Below are 13,267 nucleotides of genomic sequence, written 5' to 3'. Positions count from 1 at the left end.
ATAGCCATGTTTTATCAAAGCCAAAGAATAACTGGATAATTTATGTAGTTATCTTATTTTACCTAAAACAGATGATGCGTGAAGTTCACCTACACTTTGCTGAGATATTTCTCACTTATTACTGGTGCATTTGTCATAAATCTGTACCTTTTGGTATTACTAATCTATTTGACTTCACTTAATGTGTATTCATTTTCCTCCTTCACTTTCATTTAAGGGTTAGTCCTGTATCTGATTGATAGCATTCACAGAAACGTACCAAGCAGTTCACAGAAAAAAATGCTCCAGGGATTTGTGAGACATGCACTGCTATTCATTTCCTTCTGTTAATAGCAGGAGACCTTGATAACTCTTTGTATTCTCATCAGTTTAGACTTTCCTAATTCAAATTAGCAAAACCCACTACCATCACGTAGCTATGTTCTCCTTATACACATACAAAATCTTGAATCCAGATTCAAGATGATCCTGAAAGTAGGGGTAAATCAGTTAAGCTTAAAAGAAAACTGTTTGCATATATCTATGTGTAAATTCCTCCACTTTTTCTCCCACTTCTCCTGAAGTTGCATGGGAAGATTAAAAAAATCCACTTTCACTAATTCCATCTTTATTCCCTTAAGTACATTTCTACTTCAGCTACTCTTCTCAAATTTAAAACATTGCATGTTTGGCAAGGTTTATATTGAAAAAACCCCAATAATGCACATGGCATGGAAAATTACATTTATGTATTACACAAAATACATAGCTAAGTAAACAACTGCTAAGTACAACAGAACACCTCTGAGATGAAAAAATAAATAACGATAGGAGTAAAAGCAGTGAAGAAAGATTGTCTCCATACATTTTTCTTTCTTCCTCTATGCTCACCTTTACCGTCAAATGCAGGTGTGTCTGTGACTGACACCATTGGTTTTTATTTGGCATAACTGATGCCAAATACAGCGGTACTATGTAAACATATGTGTGTGTATGTGTACTGGGTCTGGCTGGGATGGAGTTAATTTTCTTCATAGCAGCCTGTATGGTGTTGTGTATATACATATATATACATGCAAACACAGGGCTATTTTATACATTTCTTTATATTTACTGGGGAAAAAAATCCCCTTGAGACAGAGTTAATTTAGGCTGCAAATCCAAACACTTTAAACTCTGGAAATACTATTTTTACAGTTGCTTTGAAACTTCTGTGCATTCAACCTGTGTACAAAATCGGGCAAAAACCCTGTGAAGAAACGGCTTGTGAACACATAGTTAAAAATCTTAACTCAGGCACACAACACAGATGTTATTGTTGTATGACCAACTATAAATCTTGCATTTTCTAACGTCAGAGTGCCTACTTTTGCAAGCTGTAAACAATCCTGCAGAACACATTTGTTGCATCAAATCTCCTCAACATTTGACCCTTTTCCCATTAGCACTGCAATACGGACTTGTACTTCTGGTGCAAGTGGAAGAATTCTATTAGCTAGAAGGAGCAGCAGGTTGAAGTCACAGGACTCACAAGGGACTGCGGCTGGTGACACTCTGTGCTAGACCTGAAGAAAAGGGTGGGGGGCAAGGAAGGACACGACCCAGCTCACCCTTCTCCTCCCACTTGTGTTACACTGACCTCTTATCTCTCCTTCTAGGATGACAAGGTCACTGGAACCATATTTGTAAATGAAAGAGTGCTACAAGAAAAGCTGGACTCTCAGCCATGGTGTGCTCTTGTCTATATGAAGACTATGTAGCTGGAAAATGCATATCGTCATCCTATAAATGTGCTGGGCTCAAAGGACAGCTTTTTGACATTCTCATACACCCTTTCTATGGAGTTGGGAGAGTGTCTGTGCTACCTCATACACCTTGGGAAAGTGAGCAGTGAGTAAAGGAAGAACATAAGTTTAATTTGCTGGGGAAAAGGCTTAAATGAGGAAGCTGGGCTTTCTCTACAATTATACATATGTAGTAACTCCCAATACAGTTTATATCTGCAATTTTTTTGATGATGTTATGAGCTGGACCCCTCAGAACATTGAGCAATTGTTGCAACATTTTCTGGAAGAGTTCAAGTGAGAGAAGTAGCAATATTTTTTTTTGACATTTTACAACTCAGGTGTAAAAATAAATAAATAAAAATTAATTTTAAAAATAAATAAATAAAAGATCTTATCTCCCTAGGGGGTAGAGGATGATTTTGGAGGCCAAATAAGTACAGTACTGTGTATGTTCATTTCATGAGACTTGGTACTTCATGATAATTTAGGACTGTTTAGTTAATGAGTCATGTGGCTCAGATTGCTTGTCACTTTGCAGTTGCTAAAATGAAAGAGAATTTCATGTAAACTTTTTTAGCAATTATACAATCACTAGTAATAGCAAAAGGCAACACACTTTCTCCTGTTGATTACTATTGACAGCTGTGGGCATTTCCAAGCAACTTGTTACAATTAAAAGCAAATACTTCTATGAACATTGGAATTAATGGCCTAATTTCCAGTAGATTTATATCTCACAGTTACAAGGCTAAGGGCTGATTATTTGCTGCAGGATGTTGCTATTCAGCAGGGAGTAATCCCTCAGGCTACAGCAGTGCTTTTTCCTTGCCCTGTGAAAGTTTTCTTATGGGCAGAACATTTAATAATCTCTGTCTCTCTCGTTCTCTCTCTCATGTATTCTCTGCTGTTTAATCAGGTGTGAGTTCACACAGTGTTCTCCCCCTTAGCTATGACATGTCCTGATCTATTAACCTCTATGCAGCCACTTCTTTGCGTGAAACCTTCAGGAACAATGATTATCTTTGAGACCTCCTACCCTTCAGTCAAATTAGGTTGAAATTGACCTACAAGTTCAAACGTCTTTGCGGGCAGCCAGACAGACATGCACAAAAAGATCACACCAACCTCATTTCCTTGGGAATTCAGGCTAAAATCCAAGCCTGCCACTTATTCAGATTCTGTCCTACTACATCCACAGCCTGTGCTCCACTCAGAAATAGCACTTGTTGCTAATGGAAGCTGTCAATGACCCTGCATTGACAAACTGCCACCAAAGTGCTCTTGATGTGATTTATTCCTGCCATCATTAACTTCACAGCCCACTAGCTGAAAGAAGGTGATGACTTCCCAGACAGACAGGAAAAGACAGGCAGAAATAGCACGCAGCAGGAACAGACTCAGTGATGATGGGTGGAAACAGGTGACAGCCTGCACTCTCACTTTAGGACAGATATAGCACAACAGGGGATTTAAAAGGAAGTAGTTGTAAATGTAAATTGGAAAGACAGGACTGGAGGGCTATTCACAGCGTATGGTCAGGTTCCTGCTTTTCTGGTTGGCTCTTTCTCTTGGTTCATTCCTACTTTTCCTCATCCCAGCCTGAATATTTTAAGTCTTCATTCAGAAGCCTCACCTGTTTTTTTAAGGGTTTACGTTGGAAAATGCTGCAAGTAGCTCATGGAAGTGCCAAAAGGCAAAAGCCTAAAAAGGAACACAAGTGCCATGTTTTCATGCCTCATAACTGTCTAGCCAGGTGTTAGACAGTTCTCTGGCTCCCCCAAGCCCTCTTAAAAAGGTGTCGTTTGCAGGGTCACAGGGGACTGGGATCATGGAGCCAAAGCCAATGCTGATTCATCACGACCTCCAAACAACTAGCAGAGGTCCCCTGGCACACTAACTGCTCTTGAAAGCTGTTCCATCGATGTGAAATCCCAAGGGACCAAAGGCGTGCAGACATAGTGATGATATCCCCGGTCTATGCGGTCTCACCTCCTGTGGAAGGGGGTTCCCGGGAGCTTAGCACCAACACTCGCACTAGCCTTCTCTTTCATTTAAATTCTCCTCGTGATCCTTTCAGAATAACAGGATGTAAGAAGGGGAGAGAACTTTCTCTCTCAGCACTAACATGTCATTCAGACCTGTCATAGCCAAAGACAGACGACATATTTTTTTTACTTGTCTTTTGTATAGGTAGTAATAAGTGTAGGAAATATATATTGAGCTTTTCTATGTATTTGACAAAGAATAATTATCTTCTTTGTCATTAAAACCTACCTGGTTCTACTTGCTAAATAAAGAATGCAATGGGAAACTAGAAGTAAGAAAAATGTAAAATATTCTTTTTAAAAATAATTAAAGTCAACAAATAACTTAGAAGAGCTGTATTTTCACTGCATATTAACTTCTCTAAAAGAGGCATCAGTAATTTATTGCATATTTGATTCACCATGCTCTAAACATTCAAAGGACAAAAGAGACAAAATAATTATAAAAATCTCAAAAGAGTGACAGAAAAGCTAGAAGAATCATTTTAAAAAAAGATTCTCACTTCTCTGCAAATGCTTCTTGGAAGCTTTGTACTTTACCATAAAGTATTAAAACAACCACTAGAAATATACAAATCCATGGACACCATATCAGAGGAAGATGCACAGGAATTTCTTCAGTGAGTTCCAGCACACGGGAATGGGGATGAGAAGGGGAAGTAAAAAAAAGGTAGAACAGTTCCTTGTGATCAATACTTTTGTTCCAGATCTCATATGGTTAAAAGCATGGTGCTTACTTACCTTTCACAGCGTGGTCCCATGTACCCAGCTGGGCATTCATCGCATATTAGTCCACGACTTCGGTCAAAATGACATGTCGGGCTAAAGCTGTGTTGTTGATATTGGGTAAGAAGAGGGACAAGGAAGAAACATAAAGAAAAGATGGTTAGCAGCATAGCTCTCTTCCCACTCCAGAGATCATTAATTTGCAAAACAGTGTCCAGGAAAAGTGGACATGGGGCTTAAGTTTGACTCCAGCAAATTGAATTTGGAATGACTCTGCTATTTCTGTGACACTGAATATAGAGTAACGGATGGCAGCATCCCAATAGCCTGTTATTACGGGACTTGAGCCTGCCACCGAGCGGTCTGGATACTATTAAAAAGGCAGGAATGTACAGCTGTTTGTTTGTGCCCCCGAGGGCCTGGCAAAACAATCTATGCCATAATGTGGCCCTTATATAAATCTTTCTGAAGGACAATTGGTTTGAAAGCTCTGTTAACTTTGTGTATAATCGGCTCTGAAAGGAACCCAGTGAACAAGGGGAGGGGCAAAAGGGGAAATATCTGGTGCAGCTTCCCAGAGTGCGTTTGAGTAAATTGAGTGCCAATGACCTCAAGCAACAGGCCAGACAGACACGCTGAAGTTTAAGAATAGCTTGTAGAGTAGAAAGCTTTACCTCTTTGCTATGCTATACTTATTTTTAGCTGGTTTTTTTTGGTTTTGTTTTTGGGGTTTTTTTAATAAATAAGGATATCATAGGCATTCGCAAGCTCCACCTCTCAATGTCTGTGTTTAACTCTGAACTGTGCTCCTTCACTGGTTAGCATTTCACTTTCCGTAAACTTTCTCCCTTAACACAATTTTGTGAGGAAACTTCTTGACACTCTACAAGACACCACACAGAAGAAGCAGCAACCTGTTCTTCTATCATTCTGGAATGATTATTAGAGACAGAGACATACGAGCACCTTTATAGGGCCTCATCTAAATAATTGTAATCAATTTTGGTCAACCAAATGGAAAAATAGAAAAAGGGGGAAAAAAGAAAAAAATGGGAGCAGGTGCATAGTGGGGTGACTATTCACAACAGGAAAACAAAACACCTATCTGCGAAGAAGATACTAAACTTATCTTTTGTAACCTAGGAAAACACAAGTTGAGAAGGAATAGAATTGGCCTAACAAAACATCTTCAAGCTAAAAGTTCATGCTGCAATAATAACAAACAGACATAATCTGACCTTGGATAAATTAAAGCAGGATATATGATGAAAGTTTCTGGAAAATAATAGACACAGGGAAGACAGAAAAGCTTAATTAGGATCATGTAATGTGATTACCTGCTGGTGACTGGACCCCACTTCTCAGGAGTCATCCGTCCTATGATCTGAGCTCAGTTACTCTTTATTCTGTTTCTGATTATTTCCATTTATAAACACCCTGTCTGTCACAGGGCAAGTTATCCCACAGACATAAGAGATCAGTAAGAAAAATGTGGGAAGGCCAGGTCTGGTAAACATAGACACATATTGAGATTTCCTTCTTTTCCATCAGGATTATGTGGTGTTATTTTGCAATGCCATTCATTTCAGAATAGATTCATAAATGCATGAGGGGCCAGTTGAAGAAACAATAATTGTTCATTCTATTTTTAAATAGCAATGAAAGCAATTTTCAACTGAGGCACACGTAAGGCACACGTAATTTTCAACTGAGATCATTGAATCTAATCAGCAGCACCTGAGTTATTTCAAGTAAGATCCTGCTTGTCAGTCCCAACCTCACTCTTTCTAAGAGCTACATGGGAAACTTTGTGGAGATGCTATCACAGCTCATTATAGCATTGCACAAGATTGACTATACCACAGTTCCAACAAGAGCTTTGAATTCTATTGCATAAATTTTAAAGGTAATAATTGTAATAGTAAAAATAGTATTAATAGTAATAATAGTATTAGTAATAATAATAACATAGTTATTATTACCAAGCAATAATAATGAATAGCAGAATTTCAATGTTTTCAAGGGTTATGCTCAGACCTAGCATCCTTTGACTCTTTCTCTGACTTAATAGTCAGTCCACATCTCAACACTAAACATTAATATATTGAGAAATTCCCATCTGCATGCTATAAAGGAAATATGTGACAGCAGGGTGAGAAAGAAAGAGTTTATCTTCCTGATTATTTAGAATCTCATTACTCACTAGTGACAAATACTAATGAACAGTGATATTGATCTGTCAAAACAAGCTTCAAAAAATCTTACTTCCTCTTGATTCATCATCACTCTTTTCAGTTTTTACATAAGGTAACAACATTAATATCGGTGAGGTCATGGGACAAGTATGAATACACAGTATGGGTATATATGTGATAGGTCTAAGTTGGGAAACAAGGCTTCTTAAAGACGTACAACTATGTTATAGAAAACACGTCTTGGGAATAAGTTCGTGCTTTGATATAATTGCCCAAGAAAAAATTAACATTCTGAGATCCGAATTTCTAGTTCACATGCTACAAGTTTACTTGTGACCTTCTCAAGCTGAGTGAGATATCTTCTATCTCCCATTTCCAATGATAAAACATTCCTGTCTGGGTCTTCATCGCCCTTATTAAATTTATCGCCATTTCAAGATAAAAGCAGTAATTATCCCAGACATCTACATTTGGTAGAAAGAATTATACAGTAGTATGTCTGATAATTTCTATGGGAAAAAAAAATCAGTTTATTTGAAACCCCTTAAAGACTAAGAATGTTAGAACAGTTTGCAAGAGTGATGCATTAATGAGAAGAGATAAGACGAAGAAGACAAGTGTGCATTACAGATGCCATTTTTAATATGGGTATTGATCTCATTTGCATCGTATAAGCACAAATATGGAGATATATGCAAAAAGAGGAAAATATAGCCCAGGATCTAGAAAACAAGCTTAGACAACCTAATTTTACTTTCCTGATTTGGCCAAGCATTCTTTTCTGACATATGGCAAGTCACTTATCACTGTTGTGCTTCAGGAGGTAGTTTTATGATTGGCTTCACTGAATGCATATGGAAACTGCTGCCACTAGGAAACAGGAGAGGGAATGAGCAGCAGTTAAATCGGCTTAAGTTAACTATAGAACAGCACCATCATCACCACATTTCTAAAATGGATAGAACAGTTTTCCACCTTATGTGGCATTGCAAAGAAAGTCTCAGGTGCTGTGAAGACAGTGATGGGAACCATTATAAACATCATAAAGAAATAAGACACTGCTATAAAAGACAAAACTAATTTCTTAATATAAATATGTCAGAGGTTCGTTATATGGACAATATTCTGTATGCACCAGGAACTTAGTCCTAAGCTTAGAGACCTACAGTTGCCCTGTCATGCCATGTTAGGAATTAAATGCGACAGGAATTAAAATCTATAGACAGCTATTTATAATCATTTGTACATAAATTAGTCACTTGTTAGGTTATTCAGAAATAACATGACATATAGTACATCTGTACAGTGACATAAGCTTGGAAGAAATTTATTTTTCATGTGAAGAATGTGGGAAGGAATCTGAATTGTTTACATATATTATCCCTAGCATGCCAAACTCACTGCCAACAAAGAGAGGAAAATGAGTTTTTAACAGCCTTCAGGTAACACATTAAATCTTTAACAATCTCTTTTTTTCCTCATAAACAAATTTAATAATTGGTCTAGAAGTGTAAAGTCATGAGAGCTTGAACCTTACACTGAATTCTACAGAGCTTGAGGATGTTGTTCACAGTTTTGCTTTGGTCCTTATTTTAGAAATAGAAAGCTATTGCACAATTCTAATTGCAGGGCTAAACTTTGTAGGGTTCAGGACTCCCACAGTTTCACAGTTCAAGAACATTTATATTCTGTCTTTGTTTTGTACCTATATTTCAAGCAAACTAAATATTAAAAAGGGGACTCTCTTGTTCAATTTCAGAAAAGGAAAAGTAATGCAGCCAGAACTCTGATGAATACATAATAGAGGTCTCTAGGCAGTTTGCCAATAATAACCTAAATTCAATCTATTTGATTTGGTTTGTTGCACATCTGCACAAGATATAAATGTGATAGTGTTTTCCTGCTTTGTCAGTAGTGTTCTCAAACAAGAGAAAGAGAAGTAATTAACTATGCAAGAAAATACTAAGTATGTGAAAGCAATGAGGACGTCAGAGGAACCATGCCTGAGCAGCGCACATAATAAACCCCTGTATATCTAATAAAACCAACTGAAGAGCTGTGATAACAGGAAGGCAGGCTCCCATTCTACAGTCCCCTGAAGTTTCTGCAAATAAGTGCTTAAATTATGCCTGCCCTGATCAGTGCAATTTTAGTAGGACGCAATGCCACTGTAGGCAACAGTGTTAGCCTGAACTACTTAAAGCAAAATTTGGTTCATCTGTGCCTGATGTTGGCACACTGCCATTCCGATGATGTTCTCTTCTTTACTTGCATCTTGCAGAGCTCCCTTGCTGTGCTGGTGGTAGCCATGCACTTTGCCCTGTAAACCTTAAGTACTCTTTATACTCAAATAGTAAAGTGCATTTCATTGGCAGAATCTGACTCTGTTTTGGGCAAAAAGGGTGAAACAGAAGATGCAGGGCTGAAGGGAAAAAAAAAAAAAAATACTCCAGTGGGTTTATCAGCTCCTATAGCCACTTAAAACTTTCAAGCTGTGTGAAGAGCTTGGGATGGGGCAGCCTCTGTGCGTAGTTTACAATCTTCCAGTACAATCCTACAATCCTTCTGAAATGCTTCTATGGACTCACACTGATTCTTTTCAGAAGGGAAACATATCCAATTGGTGGCTGGAATTTGGGCAAGCATTAGTTACCATTGCAAACATGTCAGCCATACTCAACAGTTCCTGATCTTCCTGAGCAATTATTGTATGTGTTGCACCACAGCAGCTCTTCTGTGTAATCTGGACACGTGCTACTTGCACCATGGCTGGTTTTCACTGAAGCCGTACTGGATGGCATAAACCAAATGTGCTAATTCAAACCGAACAGTTTTCTTCAACTACATCACATCAAAGGATTTTGGTATTGTTCTTTTCTAGGTACCGACTGGGACAAAATTAGTGAAAAAATGTTCAAGCCACTTGCCTCTTAAATTGCAGGTAGCAAGTAGTGCAGACAAGCTTTGGTAATGAAGGAAACATTTGTTCTTGGATCAGAGTTTTGATTAACTTTTCACTACTATTTTTATTCAATAAAACAAATTTATAGTGATTATTCTGAGATATGCTGACAAAATATTTTTACTTGCAAGATCTAAGGCTGAATTCAGACTCCAAAGGAATCAAGATTATCACTGAGTGTTGACTGGAAGGAAAGGAAAATTAAAAGCAGAAGAAATCACTATTTTATCTGATCAACATAAATTGATTTTAAATTCAATGATTAAAACCCCCACACGTCAAATCTGTAAATTCAGCTTTAAAACTAGAAACAACTACTCTTAAGGAGGACAGAAAAGCAAATGTTAGTTATTGATTCAAAGAGCAGTAATCCAAATTCTATGTTGCTCTGTCTAGCCTGGACTCATCCAGCTTTTGTCTTGATCTTTGCCTGCCTGTGAAGCTAAGCACTCCATACAATTGTAAAAAGAGAACAAAAGTTTATATTGCAGAATATATTATTTGATTAAACCACAAAGAAAATCTCATGTGCACATGCAAATATATAAACTAAAAAGTTATGCAATTTACTAAGTGAAAAAGTGCAATATGTAATAAATATACATCTTACTTGTTAGAAAGTATATTTAAGGGGCAAGCACACAACCGACAATCTTCAGCTGTCCCTTTGGTCGGATCACCATAGAAGCCAGGAAGACATCTATCACAATAAGAACCACCTGTGTTGTGCTTGCAGTCCTAAACAGAAGATGAAAAGTAAACATTCACAATTAGAAAACTGACATATGGAAAGTCCTTGAAAGTCATTCACCTAGCCCATCCTCTCAACAGGATTGTCAGAGGTCTGCAACATGTATTCTAATTTTCTGCTGCTGGTTGAGAAACAGTTCTAGAGGTTAGCTTTCACAATCAGTATGTGTCAGGTATTTGTGTTCTTTTGGATAATTTTTCTCTATGTAAAACAAAAAGAATATTTAACTGTAGACCTTTACCTTTCCACCATACAACAGCCACATTATTGTTTTAGTTTCCTTAAAGAAAAACAGCCTTCAGAGCAGCACAAAACGGGTTTAGTATTGCAGTCTTGCAACAGGCCAGATCTTGGGACAAACAGTTTTCAGCTGTTGATCCCAGAAATACAGCCCAGACTATATAATTTGTAAAAATGAATTAGTACACTTCACATATAAGTACATTAGCTCATTTTACAAGGTACATGGCTAGCAGTATACTAAATATATTTCTGAATAGTAGCAAAGCCTGAATTACTTAATTAATACTTATTTGCTAGAAGGGCATTCAGACTCTATTTTATGAGTTGAAAAAAGGATGAATATACTGTATAGAGGGCCCTATTCAAAAGTTTGTCTACCTTTAGGTGACTGGCTTTCATAAAACAAGAGACAGTTTATCTGAGCATATGAAACATCCAAGATAAAAATGGCAGGACTAGATCTGCTTTTTTTGTATATAACCTTTGGCCTGATCTCAAATTAAATGATCTTTTGGCAGAATGAGAACTGGTGCTCTGAGAATGGCTTTCCTATGATGACTTGTAGGAACCAAGTTTTACAGAGTAATTACCCCTTCCACTCCTCTTCCTCCTTCACCATATAGGATTTAGAAATTATAAATAATTTGGCAGGATCCATGATAGGCTCAGCAAATTAGTTTTCTGGCTTAAACTCTTTCCTTTTTTTTTGCTACATTTTTAGCAGACCACACTATTCCTTTCACTGCTATTTTCCACAAGATACTGAAGTGTAGCCCTTTCACAGTGTAAAAACAGAGAAAGCAAGAAAAATATTTTTGGCTCTTAAATGCCATCTTGATGTGCTTGGTTAGAGACTGAAAAAGCATATGGCAACTTGAAAAGGCCAAAATGAAAGCCATGAGAGAGATTTTATTTAATCGGGTGTGTTCTGATCTGATTTAGACAATGGGCCAGATCCAGTCTGTTTTACCCAAGATCCAGTCTGTTTTACCCAAGCTGTTGCTTAAGAACTCTTGTGGGTTTTTTTTTAAAGGTGTAGGTATTTCCAAATTTATGATTTAATTTAAAATATTTTTAGAAACACTTTAAAATTGTTTTCTCATTGTAATAAGTGACACGTATGGTACTGACTGATATTTAATAGCCTTACTTTCTGAAAGACATAATGTATTCTCAAAAAGGGATAAAGAAAATGGCACTGTTGTAAGGAACACTGATTTCTTCTTCACGACTTTCCAGGATTGCAGTGATTTGTAGGAAGCTTTTTTTGCATTGTGTTCTGCATAGCCAGTATCACACATGCTGAAAAAGCACGATACCGTTTTCAGTCATGAGCGCATTGGAGTCAAAAGCTTCTGTCTCCAGGAATGCTTTTTGCTGTTTTAAAGGGTGCATTCTTATTGCTTGTGTATGCCATCAGCATATCTTTGAAATGAAAGCATTAGTCACAATATTATATTTTCACATATTTGGTAGATTGTGAGCTAATACCAACTATTGAGACTCTTAGTAAAAATAAAATTATGGCTTTAGAACCATCAGCTGGGTTAAATTCTACTTCATTAGGTCATTTAAGTCCATTTGATTGTTAGTTCAAGTGCTGTCATTCAAAAAGAATCTACCGGCCATACCGAATAAGTAGCTGGGAACATTAAGATATGCTTTTAAAAGAAGATGTGACAAAAATAATTTAAGTGTTTCAAAAGAAAAAACCTTTGCAATTCAACTTTTTTAAGGCGTCATGTCAAATTATTTGTACTTTTTCTGAAAAATAATGGATTCTTCTTTTGTGTTAAGTTTAGCTTTAAATATCCTCAGACATATCTTACTGTTTTTGAAGAATATGAACGGCTTACATGTCAAGGATGTTATTAAAGTGAGAGGAGCTAACACACTATTTTAAAACTATGCATCTCTTTTACACAATGGTATTTGCAGCTTCTGCTTTTTTAAGTAAAAAACCTGAAACCTTCCATTTTGTAGGAAAACAAAGACCTGACCTTCTTCTCTTTGATGAATTACTTTCTGAAACTCTAATGCCAGTCATTTCCACGTACTGTGTCTAATTCTCCTCAATTCAGATCTCTGTATCTGCCTACTTTCTCACCATGAATCAATCAATTTAAAAACAAAAAAGAAAACAACCCCACACATACAATACCAAAATCTGAGCATATGTTGCACAGTGTATATGTTAGAGTTTAGCTGAAAAATAACGATCTTGTGTGGTCCTATACTTTTCTCCCTGAGCCAGTTTGGATTTTGCAGGACAAACAACAAGGATTATGTAGTATGTAGATGTGACATAATTTGCCTGTTCTCTTCAGTGATGCATTAAATTTTATACTAATTTGCCAAATTTATAGATCACTTTACATACCGAAGTAGATGAGTTCTTAGCACTTCTAAAGATATTATCAATACTCATGAAAAAATTGTGTTTCCTTGATAACAATTGGTTGAATCTCAGTTTGAAACTTGCCAAATGTACAGCAATGCTTTTGAGCATCACTGAATTTAAGCAACGTTCAAATATACTGAGATTATTCCCTGAAAACATGCTTAAGCCTGTGAAGTCT

General features: G+C 37.0%; 1 protein-coding gene across 2 annotated transcripts in view; it reads right to left on the bottom strand.

Annotated features, from left to right (window-relative positions):
* The window catches only part of LAMA2 (laminin subunit alpha 2), a 379,509-nt gene that overhangs the window by 144,641 nt on the left and 221,601 nt on the right, over positions 1-13,267 (bottom strand). For both annotated transcript variants that reach the window (XM_075748052.1, XM_075748053.1), the window contains exons 17-18: positions 10,305-10,432; positions 4,553-4,639 (exon numbers count right to left, since the gene is read on the bottom strand). In XM_075748052.1, coding sequence (XP_075604167.1) covers positions 4,553-4,639; positions 10,305-10,432 — 215 coding nt within the window. The remainder of the gene's footprint in view (positions 1-4,552; positions 4,640-10,304; positions 10,433-13,267) is intronic.

The sequence above is a fragment of the Balearica regulorum genome, chromosome 3 (assembly GCF_011004875.1).
Source record: "Balearica regulorum gibbericeps isolate bBalReg1 chromosome 3, bBalReg1.pri, whole genome shotgun sequence".
Lineage (NCBI taxonomy): Eukaryota > Metazoa > Chordata > Aves > Gruiformes > Gruidae > Balearica > Balearica regulorum.
Note: the sequence above shows the minus strand (reverse complement) of the source record. Positions and strands in the feature narration are given on the sequence as shown.